Source organism: Phascolarctos cinereus, unplaced genomic scaffold, assembly GCF_003287225.1.
Source record: "Phascolarctos cinereus isolate Bilbo 61053 unplaced genomic scaffold, phaCin_HiC Scaffold_4;HRSCAF=312, whole genome shotgun sequence".
Classification (NCBI taxonomy): domain Eukaryota; kingdom Metazoa; phylum Chordata; class Mammalia; order Diprotodontia; family Phascolarctidae; genus Phascolarctos; species Phascolarctos cinereus.
In genome coordinates, this window is record NW_027555847.1 from 220698903 (window position 1) to 220717366 (window position 18464).

Genomic DNA, 18464 nt, shown 5'->3' on the forward strand with positions numbered 1-18464 from the left:
TACATTGGTAGAGGAAATTTCTCAACAGCATTTCCCTATACCTATGAAATCACAGGTCCATTAAAAAAAAAGGTAATATAGTTACTTGTATATATGCTTCATATCCCCCTATTAGAAGGTAATCTGCTTAAGAAGACCAAGGGTACCATATTTAAACCTTGGATCTTCCCTAGCTTAGTGCTCTGCCCTAGGTAGTTAATAAATAAATGAATGGTTTCTCCGAAGCCCCAGAACCCACCCAACATTTAGACAGAAAGTACTATGTTAAAGCTGCTGACTTATGGTTTTTTGTTGTTTTTTTTTTTGGTGCCTGGGGCAAATTTCATAAAACAAAACCCAAGCAAGTAGTATGAGTTATCTTTTCAGATTAACTTTTTAAGACAAATTAGTTGAGGTGAAGGAGATAGATAGGTAGATAGATAGATAGATAGATAGATAGATAGATAGAGACCCTGGGACATTGGTTCCCTGTGGACAAAGGTCCCAGAAACACAGGAGGGCCTCAAGGCAGGCAGATGGGGAAGTTCACTTGGGGTGAAGTAGCCTGAAAGATGGAAGCCCATACCTTCTGGTAGCTTTCTATTTTAATTAGTTATTCTTGCTAACTAGATACTAAGCTCAGTTTTTTCCTTTATCTTTGTGTCTGTTTTTAAAATTTACTAGTGGTAGCCTTTTCTTTTTCACCGTCACCATCATAATCATAGCTGACATTTATACAGCTATGTATATGTGTATGTAAGTATGTATACATTTATACAGTGCACATTTGAGATTTGCAAAGCACTTTATTATATCATTTGGTCCTCATAACAATGTTGTGAGGTAGGTGCTATTATTTCCCCCGTTCTACTGATGAAAAAGCTAAGGCTGAGAGGTGAAGTGATTTGTCTAGGGTCACACAGCTAGTAAGTGTCTGAAATAGGATTTGAACTCTGGTATTCCTGATTCCAAATCCATAACTCTTTCCACCATGCCACATAAGACATTTTTAATATTCTTTTCAACTGAGCCCTTGATCAGTTGTTTCTATGATGTTGAAAATGTAAATGCTATTAGTACCCTCTAAATCTTGGCATTTTAGGACCCTGCCCCTATTACCCTGTCCCATCATGGCTCCTGAGTAAATTGAGACCGATAAAGGTCTTTTCCAAGTTCCCAGTAGTAACTCTATATTTAGATAACATCTATGTCTGAGACAAACGGCTTTGCAGTAATCCTCTTTCTTACAGCTCTAAATCAGTGATTCCACAGGTTTATAAATTTATCCATTTATCACAATTTCACATATGGGGAAACTGAAACATAGAGGGATTAAATGGTTTATTTACAGAAAATCAACCAAAGCATGTAAGATTTCAAAGAAGGGCTGGATCTTCAAAGATCATCTGGTCTAGCAGTTCTCAAATTTTTTGGTCTTAGGACCCCTTTACACTCTTGAAAATTATTGAAGATCCTCCCCGAAAGAGGTTTTGTTTGTGCAAGTTATCTTTATTGATATTTATTATGTTACAAATTAAAACATCTTAATATTATAAAAATAGTTTTGACTTCCCAGACCCTTTTAAAGGGTCTCAGGGACCCCAGGGTTCTCTGGCTCACACTGAAAATCACTGATTTAGTACAGTCCCTAGAAGTTACTGGGTCTAAGGGCATGGACATCTTAGCTACTTTATTTTCTTAATTCCAAATTGCTTCCCAGAATGGTTGTACTAATTCACAGCTCCTCCAACAATGCATTAGTATGCCGTCTTTCTATAACTTCTCCAATATTGACCATTCCCATCTTTTCTCACCTTTGCCACTTTGGTGGATGAGGTGAAATCTCAGGGTTGTTTGGGTTTTCATTTCTCTTACTATTAGTGATTTGAAGAATTCTTTAATATGGTTGTTCAATATGAAATTTTTCCACATTCACTTTTTGGGTTTGATTGTACTTTTGATCCCAAGCTCACAGAATAACTATAGCTAGGTCCTTATAGTGTGAATAGAGTCAACTGAAATTGTCACATGTATTTGAATTCACATTATTCAACATTGTAATCATGTAAAATATGGTAATTGGTTCTCGCTCAGTGGAAACATGCAATGCAAATTCTAATAATACATTCATTTCAGGGGATTCATTATCAACACTAATGGGACCCAGCTGTAAATCATGTGAGGAAATTCATAGGTGATCCCTCCAAATCCCTTCCTTCTTTGAAATTTTGTGATTCTATGATTTCCAAACCCTGTTTTTGTCTTGCTAATTTTTGCATTACTTTTTATTTCTTTTGTTTCTTGCTGAGGAAGCCAAAAGTAGGGACAACATATGCACAGCTTAGAAAGGGAAGAGAAGGCAATTAAATGAAACGCTTGCTGACTGCCACCTTCTTGATTTCTCATTAGAGTGACAGATTTACTGTTTATTTGCAGGAGGAGGTGTACTGTTCCACAACTCAACATTTAGTGGAAGGAGTCATTTCTGGATACAATGCAACAGTCTTTGCATATGGCCCATCAGGTACCAATAAAAAAATATGTGCTAATCAGCAAAGGAGAACTAAACAGAAACTTGCAAGATTTAGTTGCTAGTGACATTAAAGTTGTCCAAGGATTCATTGATAGGTACTGCTGCCAATCATACTTGCCAGCCCACAGAATCATTTTAATAACTGGTTTATTATATGCTTGGAACACAGTCCCATAGTATGAAAAAAATCTAATGGGCCCAACCAACATTTTTAGCCCCTTTTTAAAGTTTTTAGTTATGTCAGGAAAATGGATAGAATTTTACAGCGGATAGAAGGGGAGTGTAAAGGTTTACCAAGAAAGAGGTGATTGCAGAAAGGAAAGCTCTACATCAGGTAAAATAATAGTGAACTTATCAGCAAACATAAGAGGATTTAACTAGAATTTGCAGACTAACTGTTAACACTGGAGCCAGTGACAGGAAATGCTCATCACAAGTAAAATGAGTTAATAAAGCTGAACCAGCAATTGTTCTGTTACTAACCAGCTAATAACCTGAGCTAAAGTTTGCTGTCTCAGCTAAATTCTGCACGCTTTAGCTAGTTATTTGACCAAATGTCTTAAGGAAATGATGTTTACAAACCCAGTTCAGAAAAATTCTCTTGGAGGGGCAGCTAGGTGGTGCAGTGGATACAGCACCAGCCCTGAAGTCAGGAGGACCTGAGTTCAAATCCGGCCTCAGACCAAACACTTGACACTTTCTAGCTGTGTGACCCTGGGCAAGTCACTTAACCCCAACTGCCTAAAAAAAAATTCTCTTACCGTAGTCCCTGCTTTTGGTCATAGATGGACATAATAACATATACGTTTCTGACCATAATGATGCATATCCTCCTATCAAACTTATCTCTGTCAAGCATTTTCACAAGCAGAACAAGTACTGTGAAGCATTGAATACATTAGAAGCAAAGCAAAAACAATACAATAACAATTATTTACATGATATAACACAGGGTTTTCATGATGTCTTCAATCTAACTTGTTATGGGTAACCAATCCCAAACGTCCAGTCAAATATCTCCATGTCTTTAATCTTCTTCAAATCCTTCCCTAACTTCTCAAAGTAATTCAAGTGCTGAGGAAATATCAAGAGTTTGGCCAAACATACATGTACAAAATTCGGTTAATGTTTATTTAAACAACAGATATCTTGTTGTCTTGGGTTAACTGTCTACCACATGAAGTCATCTGCTTCTGGGAAAACATTTTCCCTTGGAAATTTTGAAATGGGCCTTGTTCCCAGGGCAGTTTTGAAAAAGTGTTCTTCTCAGGTGATCCACTTCACAGTTTCTAAATCAATTGTAGAGGTTCCCTAGATAATGCTGCTTAAAATTGCTAGCTATAAGGCTTAGTATAATTTACTAGAGCCTGACAAAATCTAATCACTTTGGCCTTCTAGTAATCTGTGTGATAAAAGCCAGTCCAAACCTTATGGAGTTAATCTAATATACAACAAAGCCAGAAGCAGCACATCAAATTAGGCTACCTGTAGTTCATGTGAAAGTTTAGAGAATTTCAGTTTTAACATACTGCTTGTTCTTTCCACCTTTACCTGAATTATGTACATGATATGGATAATGCTATCCATAGGCCAGAGGAAAAAATAGTCTTTGTAAAATAAATCATTCTGTCTCTTGATATTATTAGAGAATTTTCTTAGAGAAAAAAAATTAATCTCCCATTTAAGAACAGCTCACAAAATATGATACAAAATGCATTTAAGGATTAGGAGCTTTAGTAAAAAAAAAATAAACTACAATATTAAAATCCATTCTTTATGATTAGTAACTCTCCAGTGTTACCCTAATTTGAAAACTGACCTTTTAACAAAACTATTAGACCATACTACAGACTTCATTTTTTTCTTAGCATTTTTTTATATCTATTTAACTATCTTGCACATGTTAAAATACTATGGACAACCAGTCCACTTAATGTATAAGCCTCAACAAATTGAGACAAACCTTTTCCCTAAAGCCAAGATTATATGACTGTAAAAACTCATTATATGGTATGGCAAGGTGTCCTATTTCTAATCATCTTGAGGACCATAAATATTTCCCTTCTCTTTTCCAAATGTGTATAAATATACTGTATCCAAGTGTAGGAGTGAAAAAGTTTCTTGACAATTAAAAACAACTCCATATGCAAGTCTCAATTCAGTTTGAGACTTTATCAAGAATCACTGAAACATATTCAAAGATAGTTATTAAAACATATCTAAAGGCTAAAACATATCAAAAATCTGTGTATTTAGGCATCTACATCGATAGGCATCTATGAATATTCAGGTGGACCCGAAGGAAGGTCAGTAGTTTCCTATTATTTCTAGGATACAGATTGATCATTTAGGACCATCATCATTACTCAGCTTTTTTCATTGCTTTTACTGACACGACAGTGGAAGTTTTAAAGCTACTAATACAATTTCATCTAGCCTAAGAAGTTTTAAGTATATTCCTTTATTCAATGAAACATTTGAAAGTCAATCACTTATATCCTAGTTCTCAAATAGAAGCAATCTGATCTTCTTGTTTTCCACAAAGTGAAGTCTACTACTCCATTAAAATTAAAAATTTTACATCTTTATCATATCATATCTTTATCCTATCCCCTCTTTGGGGATACACACACATATCCATACACATACATATATATCTATATTTTCTCTCAAAGGGGAATGGGATTTTATGTGTGTGTGTATGCATATACATATGTGTGTATACAGTATATGTATACATATACACGCACATATATATTGATATATATATTTCTCATTTTATCCAGAAAAAAATGTGATACCAGTACAGATCTAATGCTATACATGAATATATAACTATTAAGTCATTGATAGCAAGGAGACAGCAAGTCTAAGATCTGATTTTCTCTAGTCACTCAGATTAGGAAATTGAGACAAGTTATGGTCACAAATCCAGCACAGTAAAAACAAAACATTAAGGTTTTCTATACCTGCATTCCATTATAGCAGTTCAGAGATGCTGGGGTGATTGTAATAAAAAGATCCATCATAAACATCTGCAGTTTTCCTGTAATTGCCAGAGAAAGTTGTTATGAAAGGAGGAAGGGCATTGTTACAACAAAATCAGGACTGTTTCTTCAGGCCTAAGCCTAAAGTCACAGACTGTCATACGTATACCAGGGGAAAACTCCCTTAGCTCTGTCTGATTTCAATAAAAGTCATAAATACCTTTTAGAACAGCCAATCATTCAAAAGAGTTCCACATTATTCACAGGGTGTCAAAGCCAGGCTCACAATCAACCAGGAAGGAAACATTCTTATTCAAAAAAAGAAATAGTGCAGAAGGGAAACTGAATCAAAAAACTCCTGCCATTCCCTTCACAGGGTCATCTTCTCAACCTTCCTAGTCATTAATATTAACCAGTAGTAGTTTCCAGAAAGCACCTTCTCTGAGAAGCTTTTAGCATTTCACTTTAGTGGTAGAGTACTGGAGTAACAGTAGTTCAAATGGAGATATAAGTGAATTCAAAACTCAGAGCATATTTCATTACAGTTCTATCCCATATGGCAAATTCCACTGCTTACAGTTTAGAGCAGGATATAGTTGTTTTTCATGTTGCGATAACAGTTGGTTAACAATAAGTAATAATAAAAGCATTCATAGATAGTATTTATTGAGCATATACAAGGTCTTTCCAAAAGCATTCATGCTTCATTTTACTTCTGAAGGTTAAATATATGCTGATGTAAAAACCAAGTAAGAAGATATTTTAAATATTCAGAGGTTTATACATAAAGTGAATGCCCAATAATTCACTCATAACCCAGAACAAAAATAGTAAACTGTTGGTCTGAATGTATTAAGGTATTTAAATAAAACTAAGTTTGCTCAAAGATTTAACATTAATACATATTATTCCAGATACAGTCTCACAATTTACAGAATCTGTGGCAGGTCAAATATACCATATAAATAACAAAAAAGGTTGAGTTTTTTTTTTCACTTTAGGCTATGATTGTTTGGGGGGAAAGGGCTGAGTATCTCTACAACACAAAGACTCAAAGTGCTTCTAGTCTCAGGGTAGAATCAACAAAGCACAATTCCATAAAAAGCTGGTAAGATTTCAAGATCTGTCTCTGTCTCTGTCTCTCTGTCTCTCTCTCTTTTTCCCTCTCTCTCTCTCTTTCTTCCTTCCCTCATTTTGCCTTTATCTGTCCCTGTCTCATTCTTTCAGATGTACAGGAATACAAATATTCCCGTTCTCCTCTGATCACAGTGGGATCCAAAACTTCCTGACACTTTCTTTCCCCCTTGTTCTTCTATACTTTCATTAAAGCCTTATCGATTTAGTCAACACTTTACTTACCCTTACCATTTTCTTAATCCTTCACATTTCTGTATTTCCCCATCTTATCTCAAATCTGTTCTCAGAACTAGTTTCCTTCATTCCACTGAATCTCTCTTTTGTAAATTAGCAAGATACCAACTAAAATAAAACCTTCAACCCTTTTCCAGATCAGAACTGAAGCTTCTTAGAGGTCCAAGGAGCAGTTACAAGGTTTTATAAATAGAGACTATTCTCAGTCTACACTTATGCAAAATCCTATTTTGAAAGAGATCTCCACAATCTTAAGAGATTTCTTGCTCTCCCTCTATATTCCAATGAAATTAACTAGAGACCTCCAGCCTTAGGTAGAAGATCTTTTGCAGCTCCTCAGAAATTTTTCTAATAGAACAAGTCCATTCCAGTTCCTATTAGATGACTTGGCTTTTGCTCTTTTTTTCCCTTCTTTCTTATCTGTTATCTCCAGGCAATAAAGAGAGAGACTGAGAGGTGTTTTACATAACAAAAATTCTTTTACCCACAAAACCTACCAGGATATTTCAGCATTTTCAAACCACATTTTCATGAATATTTAATGCATGCTAAACAGGTTTCCTTTTAGTTAATTTCTGCTAAAGGGAAACCTTAGCTCGCTCTTGCTCTCTCTCTCTCTCTCTCTTCTCTCTCTCTCCCTCTCCCTCTCCCCCTAGCTCTTTTTTTTTTCTTCTTCTTTCTTTACATTCCTAATCTGGCCAGAATTAGGGTCATAAAGATAAGAAAAAGTTCCCAGTCTTTTTTTTTCTGCCAGTTCTTGAAATTTTTTTCCCACTAAAAGTTTGACCAAGGAGCGGTAGAAGTTCCCATTTTATAGGAAGGTGAGGTCAGTATTAGAATTGCAGCTACCACAGACAATTAGAGATAATTGGGTATTGTGCTTCAGAAATTCACTTCACTTAAGCTTACAAATAAGATTCCAATTTCAAAAAATCCTCCTGGAGTTGTTGAGGTTTAGGGATTCTAGGAACCCTGAAATTCAAGGGCAAGCAGTGCAGGTCCTGCCTGAATGAATTTGACTCAAGCCTTCTTTAAGCCAAAGACAAGGTTTATTAGAACACTGATAGAGATGGGCAAGATCTCAGCATTGGCCAAACCCTCAAGGAATCTGAGCATTTGGGCCAGACTGAATCTGAGCACTTTAATGGAGACAAAATAGACCTTTTACACATTGATTTAGGAGTGGCCAAGTAGTCTGGGAACAGGGAAGGGGTCTAGGTGGAATTAAAGGGGGGAATTGGCAGGGGGTGCTGGAGGTGCTTGGGAGGTAACAGACAATGAAGGGCTGGGCTAGATTAGAGGTAATAGAGAATAGGGAGATTGAGTTTAGGCCACAATGAAAGGCCAGTTGAAAGGATTATAGCCTCAGGTGAATGCCAGAGACCTGACCATGTAGAAAAGTTCAAGGAAGTTGGGGGCAGGAGGGTTTTCAGGGCCTATACCCTGTTATTGTCAAGAATGTTGTATTTCTACTCATTTCTACAATTCATATATTTTTCTTATTTTTTTTTTCTGAGAGTTTGACCAGACCAGACCTTTCATATCAGGAGTAGATTAGACCAAGAATAATTTAACTTCTTCATCTCCAGACAGTTACCATAATCTGGAATTCCCTGAATTTAACCAGGATTTATCTGAGGGATCCCATACTGATCACTGACCACTCATGGCAGAATTGAGATTTATGTCAGATTTATATTATTACTTATAAGGATCCTTTCTGACCACTCAAGATCACACCAGACCAGACTATTCAGTAATCAACACAGTACGGTAATTGCAAACCACAATCAGACAGACAAGTTGACCTGAGAGATCTTCCCCCAAAGATGTCTGATGTCCCCCCTGTTTAGAACTGGGGTTTATGTCAGATTTGGAATTCTTTTAATCAGACCAAAACAGACCTTTAGGGGTCACTCAGGGCAGAATTTTATGTTATTTTTAGACCAGATCAGATCAGGACTATCCATGAATATACTAGGAGCACAGCCAAGGCAGTGCAGTAATCATGAATGACAGGCAGACAAGTCTATAATCTGTAGGAAAATGAGGTAAAAGGGCACAGAGTTTGGAAAATTTCTAGTCCTAACCTAGGTATTCACCCAGAAAAAGGAGAGGGAAAGGAGGCTCTCCTGTTAAGACCCCTGGGTTTCTCAGCCCAGCCCTTGCTTTCAACTCCTGAATCACAGTGCCATGCTCGTTAGGGAGATCAATGTGGCTGCCAGTCCAAGCAATGCAAAATTCAACAGTTTATGCCTAATTGATTTTTCAGGCACAAGAGTTAGACAAACAGGCAATAGAAGATCAGTACACAGAGTGTTAACTTGTCTTTGAGATTTTCTAGAAGGAAATTTTATTAAGTCTACTTTTAAAAGTAAAATTTACTTAGTCAATTTTTTACTGCCCAAAACTCTCCCTAGGTAAATTTTACCTTGTGCGTGCTTGAGGGCTATTGGGCTGAAAGAATCGATATTCTGAACTATTCCTATCCCTTCATGGTCTGCCAATTTGACATAAAAATTATCTAAGGATTCATTAATAGGTACTGCTGTCAATCACATTTATTAACACAGAGAGATGTTTTAATAACCAGTTTACTAAATGCTTGGAGCACAGTCCCATGGTACACAAAAAAACCACAATGGATACTGATCAATATTTTCAGCAACCTTTTATACTTCTTAGTTACATCAGCAAAATAATTGCCATGGAATTTATAGAGGGCAGTAGGGGAAGGTAAAGATTTACACATGAAAGAACTGCTAGCAGAAGGGGAAGATCTACTTCAAGTAAATTAATAAACTGATCAGCAAACAGTGTATTTAACTGAAATTTGCAGACTAGCCATTTCCACTGGAGCTATAGCTAGTGACAGGAAATGCTCATCATAAGTAGATTCAATAAAGCTGAGCCAGCAATTCCTCTATCACTAATCAGTTAATCACCTGAGCTAAAATTTGATATTTCAGCTAAATTTCTGTAAGCTCTAGTTAGAGATGTGACTAGTTATCATTAAGGAAATGACAGTCATAAAAGCCAATACCAAAAAATTCTGTTACCACACTAGAATGAATATCCTATGCATGCAAATCTAAGGATTTTATAGCTTTAGGGACAAGAAAATGGTGAGCCACACAGTGGGTACCAGAGGACTCATATAATCTTAGAATGTCAAAGCTGGAAAATATGTTAGAGACCTTCTTGTCCAAACTCTCATTTTATTCTTATTTTCCAGATTAAAAAAAAAGCAAACACAAAACAAAACAAAATGACCCAGAGAGGTTCAAATGTTTATGTGAGGTGACATAGCTTATTCTTCGTATTTCAAAAGTGAAGGCAACAATGTCAGAGAGGCAGTATAAGGTAGTAAAGAGTCTCAGAATCAAGATGACTGAGCTTCGAGTCCATTCTCTGCCACATATTGGCTGTGTAACACTACTTTTTAATGCTCCAGGCTTTGACTCTAAGACTACAGATGGCCAAGCAGCTGAGAGGAATCTGCTCACTTGTAGCTCTCTACATCTAGGAAATCAGAAGTCTGGTAAAACAAACAAACAAGTAAGCAAATAAAAAATTATGTTAAAGCATCCAAGAGCTGTTTTCCAATTAGTGTGGAAAATCAGCATATGTGAAAAGGATGTTATCTGTGTGACATCTCAATCTCTGCAGGGAAATAGGAGTCCCACTTGCCATGTTCCCTACATCACTAATCTGTGTTCCTTTTCTTTTCTAAATAGGTGCTGGTAAAACTTACACGATGCTGGGGATGGACTCTGAGCCTGGGATCTATCTCCAGACGTTGAATGATCTCTTTCAGGCTATTGAAGAAACTAGTGATGACATGGAATACACAGTTTCCATGTCCTACCTGGAGGTGAGGTTCCTGTAACGGCAGAGAAGGGCAAAGAGCTTTGCTTCTAAAGAGGACTATTTAAGCTTCTGTTTTTAATAAATAAAGGTGAGGATGCAAACGTGAATTTCTGAGTTTCATTCTGTAGCTGAAATTTAGAAATGGCAAAAGAAGGGATTAGGGGGAGGTATTTCTTCCCCCCCCCAAAAAAAAAAAGATTGAGGAAGTTGAGGGCAAGGCAAACAAAGCCTTTAAGATTCTACCCTAGAAAATGGATGGAAATGGATGCCAAGGTAACCTTTAAGATGCTCAAAGACAGAGTTGTGGACCAAAACTTGGGAGTCAGCCTGAACCAGATTAGAATGTAGTTGGGACATTTTTATTTATTTTGTTTCGTTTGTTTTTGGGAGGCAATTGGGGCTGAGTGACATGCTGAGGGTCCTACAGCTAGTAATTATCTGAAGCTGTATTTGAGCTTAGTATTTCCTGACTTTAGGGCCTATGTCACTATCCACTGCACCACCTAGCTGCCCTAGTTCAGACATTTTTAATAAAATAAATAAAAAATACCATACAAGTTAGATAGTGTTAATTTGTTGTTTTCTAAGTGAATATGCCTGCTGGCCCAGGGAATCATTTCTATTTGAGTTTAACACCACTGCTCAACTTAGAGCAAATATAACTTAATATTGTTTCTTGATCCCACAGAATCCAGAATTGGAATGGCATTGGAGAAACAAGCAAATAGAATGTTTAGGAATTTAAAATTAACCATTAGCTTTGTAGAAGTTGACTTCCACGCCTGGAATACAGTACACTCCTTTATCTCAAGCTGGTAGAATCTAGATTCCTTCTAAGCATAGCTTAGTTTCTTCCCTGATTCTCTCATTTGTTGGTATTCTCTCCCTCTTGAAATAGTTTTCTATTTATTTACTTTTCTACGGGTCATATTTCCCTATCAGAATATAAGATTATAATAAGCTCTTTGAGGGCAGGGTCTGTTTTGTCTTCATATTTTCAAGTGCCTAATATAGTTCCTTTATATAACAAGCACTTCAATATTTGTTGAAGTATTTATTAAGTGCTTTTTAAGTACCAGGCACAGTGTTAAACATTTGAAATACAAATATTGCTATTGTTGTCATAAAGAAAGAATGTTCTTACCCTCAACGAGCTTCCATTCTAATAGGGAACAAGGAAGCTGAAAAACTGGGAGATAGAAGAGATAAAAAGAGAGGAGTGGCAAGGTGGAGAAAAATGTCCAGTGAGCTCAGAGAAGAATGGAGTGAACCTGGGTAGCCTGGGTACTTCCTTAAAATGGAGGTTTGGGGAAGAACTGACCAATCAGAGCAAGAGGCCACAGGACCGGCAGGATTTTCCATGGTGAGAAGGCTACTAGAGCCTTCTTGTTGGTTGTGCAGGAGTCTCTCAGGGACAAGAGAACTGCTGGGAAATGATGGAGAAAGAGGGCAGGAGAGTCATGAGCAAAGCTTGGAGGGAACTTTGGTGTTGTGCCTGGCTAAAAATTTCCCCTTTTAAGTTTCAAATTCCTTTAAAGTCACTCTGAGTGGCAGCACAGCAGAATGAAGAAGACTGGCAACATGAAGAACTACCAGGGATACTTACTAGATGTGTGATTCTGGGCAAGTCACTAGACCTCTTCCAGTTTTCTCATCTGAAAAATTGAGATAATAACACTTATCTAGCAGAGTTTTCACGAAGAACAAATTCAATCATGTATGTAAAGTGCTTTGCAAACATTAATGTGCTGTAGAAATGTAAGCCATTATTATTATTGAAAGCCCTTCATTCAGTGTCCCTTTTCTGACCCTCCCATTATATCTGTTATCATTTCCTGGCTTGTGCATAATGCCCTCTCTCTTCTTTAATAGAACACATGGTCATTTCTTAGATTAGAATATTAGTTTGTTTCCTAGAAGTACCAATGCATCATGGGGTAGCTAAGTGGTGCAATAGATAGGGCACTGGGTTTAGGATCAGGAAGACTCATTTTCCTGAATTCAAATCCAGCCTCAGATACTTACTATGTGACCCTGGAAAAATCACCTAACCCTGTTGCCTCAATTTCTTCATACGTAAACTGAGCTAAAAAAGGAAATGGCAAACCATTTCAGTATCTTGGCCAAGAAAACTCCAAATGAGGTCATGGCTAAATAATAACAAAAACCCAATGCATCATATAATAAAAATTAAATTTTTAGATGTTGTTTAAAGAATGACTTCTTTAGAAACATAATTTCAACAGTATTTGTATTTCAAATGTTGGCTTATCATCAAATACCATATATACATACATACATACATACATATATATATATATTATATATATAATACATATTTTATACACACACACACACACACATATTGTTTCCCCCATTAGCATATACATTCCTTGTGAGTAAGGATTATTTCATTCTTGGTACTTGTTCTTTGTCACCTAGAATACTGCCTGAAACATAGAGGTACTTAATAAAATCTTGTTGATTGATTGACTGATTGACTGATGTGAAGGATGCTGTGCTGGTCAGACTACTGATCAACAATAGACAGGCAATGTGGTATAGGCCATAGAGCTCTATAGCATGGCTTCAGGAAGACCTGCTTTCAAATCCTGTCTCTGGCATTTACTAGCTCTGTGACTCTGGGTAGGTTATATCAGTTTTCTCATCTGGAAACTGAGAATAAGACTGTAGTATTTACATCACAGTGAGTTTCAAATAAAAAAAGCTATTTAATTGTTAGATTTTAACACATAAACAAGCATAGTTCCCACTCTCAAGAAATGTAAATTTTCTGTTAGGTTCAGTTTGATGAGTATTCAAGTTGTTGTGATCTAGGGGTGCTGGGAACCCCAGAATTTCAAGGGCAAAAGACACAGGTGGGTCCTGCCTCAAAAGAATTCGACTGATGCCTTCTTTCAGTCGGAGACAAGGTTTATTAAAATACCGGTTGGGGTGGGCGAGATACCTAGTAAGTCTGCACTATTGGCCAGATTTTAAGAATCTGAGCTATATTAAATAGTTAAATATACAGTGGTGAAGGAGTGAATCTAGATGGAGTCAAGGAGTGGCCAGATGCAGTAATGAAGGCTGGACTGGGTTAGAGGTTATGAAATTGAAGGTCAGAGTCACAAAGAAAGGATAGTTGAAAGGATTATTCCTAGATGTATCAGGCAAAAGCCAGAGATCTGAGTTCAGGGGCTGGGTTCTTGGAATTCATGGGAAAGGGGTCCAGAACTCTTGCTGAGATCACTGTCCTGTATATTTTCCTAGACCTCTTTGACATGAGAACTGTTTCAACCTTGTATTTTCTTTTCTGCTTACAGATTTATAATGAAATAATCCATGACCTCTTGAATCCATCTTCAGAATTTCTGGAGCTGAGAGAAGATTCCAAAGGAAGCATCCAGATAGCAGGAATTACTGAGGTCTCCACCACAAATGCCCAAGAGGTAAATTTTAGTAGCAGCTCCCAGAGGGACACTTAATATCATTCCCAGAAACCAAGTACTTGTGTCTACTGTTATTTGCACCCAGAGTAAATGAAACAGAATCAATAGATGCAAGATAAAATCCATGGGAGAGCCCCTTAGTTCTTGTGGCTTATTTAGCACATCCAATTCAACAATATTTATTAAGAGCCTTCTGTATGCAGGGTGCATTGTGCCAGGCCCTGGGGGAAATACGAAATTGGATATGATCTCTGTCTTTATGGAACTTCATAAAGAGTTCTGTTGGGGATAAAAATTAAACATAAAGACTATAATGCCCATGGTGAATGCATCAGAGAGGTGCAAAACAAAGCACTATCTGAGGTCAATGATAATGATGGAATGGAGGGAATGCTCTCTCACCTGCCGCCTCCTGCAGAAGTTAGTTTTTCAATTTTTCTTTAGAGGATGGGTAGAAATCCAATAAGAGAAGGGGATAGAGAACATCCCAGCCATGAGCAATAAATAACGAGAAGAACGTCAAGAAGGTGGGAAAGTACAGAATGCATCTGGCAGATAGAAAGTGGTACAGTTTAGTTGAAGCAAAGAGTATGGGAACAATATGATAGTAGTGACAATAATGTTGTTGTTTAGTCATTTTTCAGTTGTGTCCAACTCTTCATGACCTCATTTGGGGTTTTCTTGGCAAAGATACTGGAGTGGTTTGCCATTTCCTTCTCCAGCTCATTTTAAGATGAGGAAACTGAGGCAAAAAGGTTAAGTGACTTGCTCAGGGTCACATAGCTAGTAAGTGTCAGAGGCAAGATTTGAACTCACATCTTCCTGACTCTAAGCCTGGTGCTCTATTCACTGCACCACCTAGCTGTCCCTGCAGCTGTAATGAAATGTAAGGAAAAAAATAATGAAGGCAAAAAGAGAGACAGATTTAAGGGGAAAGATAAGTAGCTTGGTTTTGGATCATGTGAGGTACCAGTGGTACATTTAGGTAGAAAAATCCAATAGATGGTTGGAGATGGAGCTTTGGAGTTCAGAATTGAGGTTAGGACTAGTTAGGAGTCATCTATGTAAAGATAATAGTTGAGGTGATAGAAGCGAATGTACTGGCCAAGGGAGAGAGTTTAGAACAGGGATTTTTTTAGTAGAATTTTATTTTTTCCAATTACATGTAAAAATAGTTTTCAACATTCATATTTTTTAATTAATTTATTTTTATTTATCAACAATCACTTCCATAGGCTTTTGAGTTTTAAAATTTTCTTCCTCTTGCTCCCCCTCCCTCCTGAAGCTGGCTCACAATCTGATATAGGATATATATATGTATGTATATATATATATATACACACACACACACACACATATATATATACACACATATATACATATATATATATACATTCCTATTAAACAAATTTTCACATTAGTGATGTTGTAAGGGAGAATTAGAACCAATGGGAACCATCAGAAAGAGAAAAAAAACAAAAAACAGAAGAAAAAATAGCAAATAGTGTGCTTCAATCTGCATTCAAATTCTATAGTTCTTTCTTTAGATATGGATAGCATTTTCTAACATGAGACCTTTGGAGATGTCTTAGATCCTTGCATTGCTGAGAAAGGCTAAGTCTATCAATGTTAGTCATCACACAATGTGGCTGTTACTGTGTACAATGTTCTCCTGATTCTGCTCACTTCACTCAGCATCAGTCCATACAAGTCTTTCCAGATTTTTCTGAAGTCTACCTGCTCATCGTTTCTTATAGCACAATAGTATTCCATTACATTCATATACTACAACTTGTTCAGCCATTCCCCAATTGATGGGCATCCCCTCAATTTCCAATTCTTTGCCACCATGAAAAGATCTGCTATAAATATTTTTGGACATGTGGGTCCTTTCCCCATTTGTATGATCTCTTTGGGAGACAGCCCTAGAAGTGCTATTGCTGGGTCAAAAGGTATGCACATTTTGGTAGCCCTTTGGGCATAGTTCCAAATTGCTCTCCAAAATGGTTGGATCATTTCACAACTCCACCAACAATGCATTAGTGTTCCAATTGTCCCACATCTTCTCCAACATTTATCATTTTCCTGTATTGTTATGTTGGCCAATCTGATAGGTGTGATGTGGTAACTCAGAGTTGTTTTGATTTGCATTTCTCTAATCAAAAGTGTTTTAGAGCATTTTTTTCATATGACTATAGATGGCTTTGATTTCTTCATCTGAGAACTGCCTGTTCATATCCTTTGACCATTTATCAGTTGGGAAAAACATTCATATTTTATTTATTTATTTTTTTTTAGGTGATTGGGGTTAAGTGATTTGCCCAGGGTCACACAGCCAGTAAGTGTTAAATGTTTGGTCTGAGGCTGGATTTGAACTCAGGTCTTCCTGACTTCAGGCCGGTGCTCTATCCACTGCACCACCTAGCTGTCCGAACATTCATATTTTAAATAAGATTTTGAGTTCCAAATTTTTTCTCCCTCCATACTTCCCTCCTGTCCCCCCTTTCTAAGATGGCAAGCAATCTAATATAGGTTATACATATGCAATCATGTTAAACATATTTCCACATTAGTCATGTTGTGAAAGAAGAAACAGAACAAAAGGGAAAAACCACAAAGAAAAAAAATCACACACAAAAAGTAGAAATAGTATGCTTCAGTCTGCATTCAGACTCCATAGTTCTTCCTCTGGATGTAGATAGCATTTTCCATCATGAGTCTTTTGGAATTGTATTGGATCATTGTATTGCTGAGAAGAGTGAAGTCTATCATAGCACAATGTTGCTGTTACCGTGTATAGTGTTTGCTTCTGTAGAGCAGAGATTCTTAACATGGGATGCATGAGCTCGTCTTAAAAAATTTTTTCTGACTGTATCTTAATCTAATTGTTTTCCTTTTTAATCCTATTTTATTTTATGCATTTAAAAACATTATTCTGAGAAGGGATCCATAGGCTTAACCAAACTGCCAAAGGGGTCCTGACATGTGACACAAAAAAGGTTAAGAACCCTTGGTTTAAAAGGGAGAAGAAGACCAAAGCCGAACCTTTAGAGCTCACCTAAGGGGCTGGAAAGAGGATCAGTTACTCGCCCAAAGGAGATACTTTTTAACTGGAGTTAAGAATAGAACATTATTACCGTCTTAAGTACTCAGTATAATGAAGGAACTCATAGGGGCAGCTAGGTGGCGCAGTGGATAGAGCGCTGGCCCTGGAGTCAGGAGGACCTGAGTTCAGATGTGGCCTCAGACACATTAACACTCACTAGCTGTGTGATTCTGGGCAAGTCACTTAACCCCAATTGCCTCACACAAAAAAGAAGGAAATCATAATTCATTCTCTGTTCCCTAATAAGTGTCAGTGTTTTGGTTGCTAATTCTCTTCCACCTCTGAGATTCTGTGATTCTGTGACTTACGATCAAGTCTCATTCTGCTATTGTGAACCTAAGACAATGATAATATGTCTAGCATTTACATAGCACCTTAAATTTGCGAAGTGCATCACAAATATTATTGTTGCCGGTTTCATGATGTGTTGTGGCATCTCGGAGAATTCAGAGTCAGACTATCTTGAATCCAAATATAGGCATTTATTGAGATTGACACCTCTCACGAAGTGGGCTAAATTCCAGCAACTTCAGAGAGAGCAAGATGGATTTTTATAGGGTAAAGATGCAATTACATAACAGAAATTATGAATATTAAAAAGGCAGGAGGGACTTGTTAAGGGATTAAGTAATACGGGAGGGGTCTTAGTCTCAGTGGAACTGTGCATGCGCTTATGCGCAATGTATACAGAAAACCCATTTGGGTGGGTATGTATGCGTGATAATGATATTATAATAAGCCTCTCTATGTCATAAGTTTATCTAAAGGGCAGCTTTTGCTATTACTGTGCAGGTGCCTACTTAGGGCAAGTCCCTTCCATTGTTTTGGGGTCTACATCCTGCTCAAGCATCCTGGTGGTGCTGCTTTCTGATTGACTGAGTATTGTGGTCCTGTCTGAGATTAGATGGATGTAGCTGTGGTTGAGTAGGTGGACACACCTGCTGTTTCTGTGGGAAATAGTGTTGTTATAGTGAGCAGTGAGGCATATGTGAAGTAAGGATATTTAGTCGGGGTGGGGGGCGGTGGGCCTGCTGCTCAGTGGGGCCTATGATTGAGTCTGGGGGCCTATGGTGTGGTTACAGTCAGATGGTGTGGTTAAATCTGGACATGCCTCCTGTTCAGTGAGGCCCATAAGGAAGTTAGAATATTGGGACTGAGGGCAGCTT

The 18464-nt window shown here is 37.3% G+C and overlaps 1 protein-coding gene across 1 annotated transcript in view; it reads left to right on the plus strand.

The window, feature by feature from the left end:
* Positions 1-18464, plus strand: part of LOC110200125 (kinesin-like protein KIF19) — an 87593-nt gene that overhangs the window by 11433 nt on the left and 57696 nt on the right. Inside the window, exons 4-6 of the mRNA XM_020975277.2 lie at positions 2416-2503; positions 10608-10744; positions 14067-14192. Coding sequence (XP_020830936.1) covers positions 2416-2503; positions 10608-10744; positions 14067-14192 — 351 coding nt within the window. The remainder of the gene's footprint in view (positions 1-2415; positions 2504-10607; positions 10745-14066; positions 14193-18464) is intronic.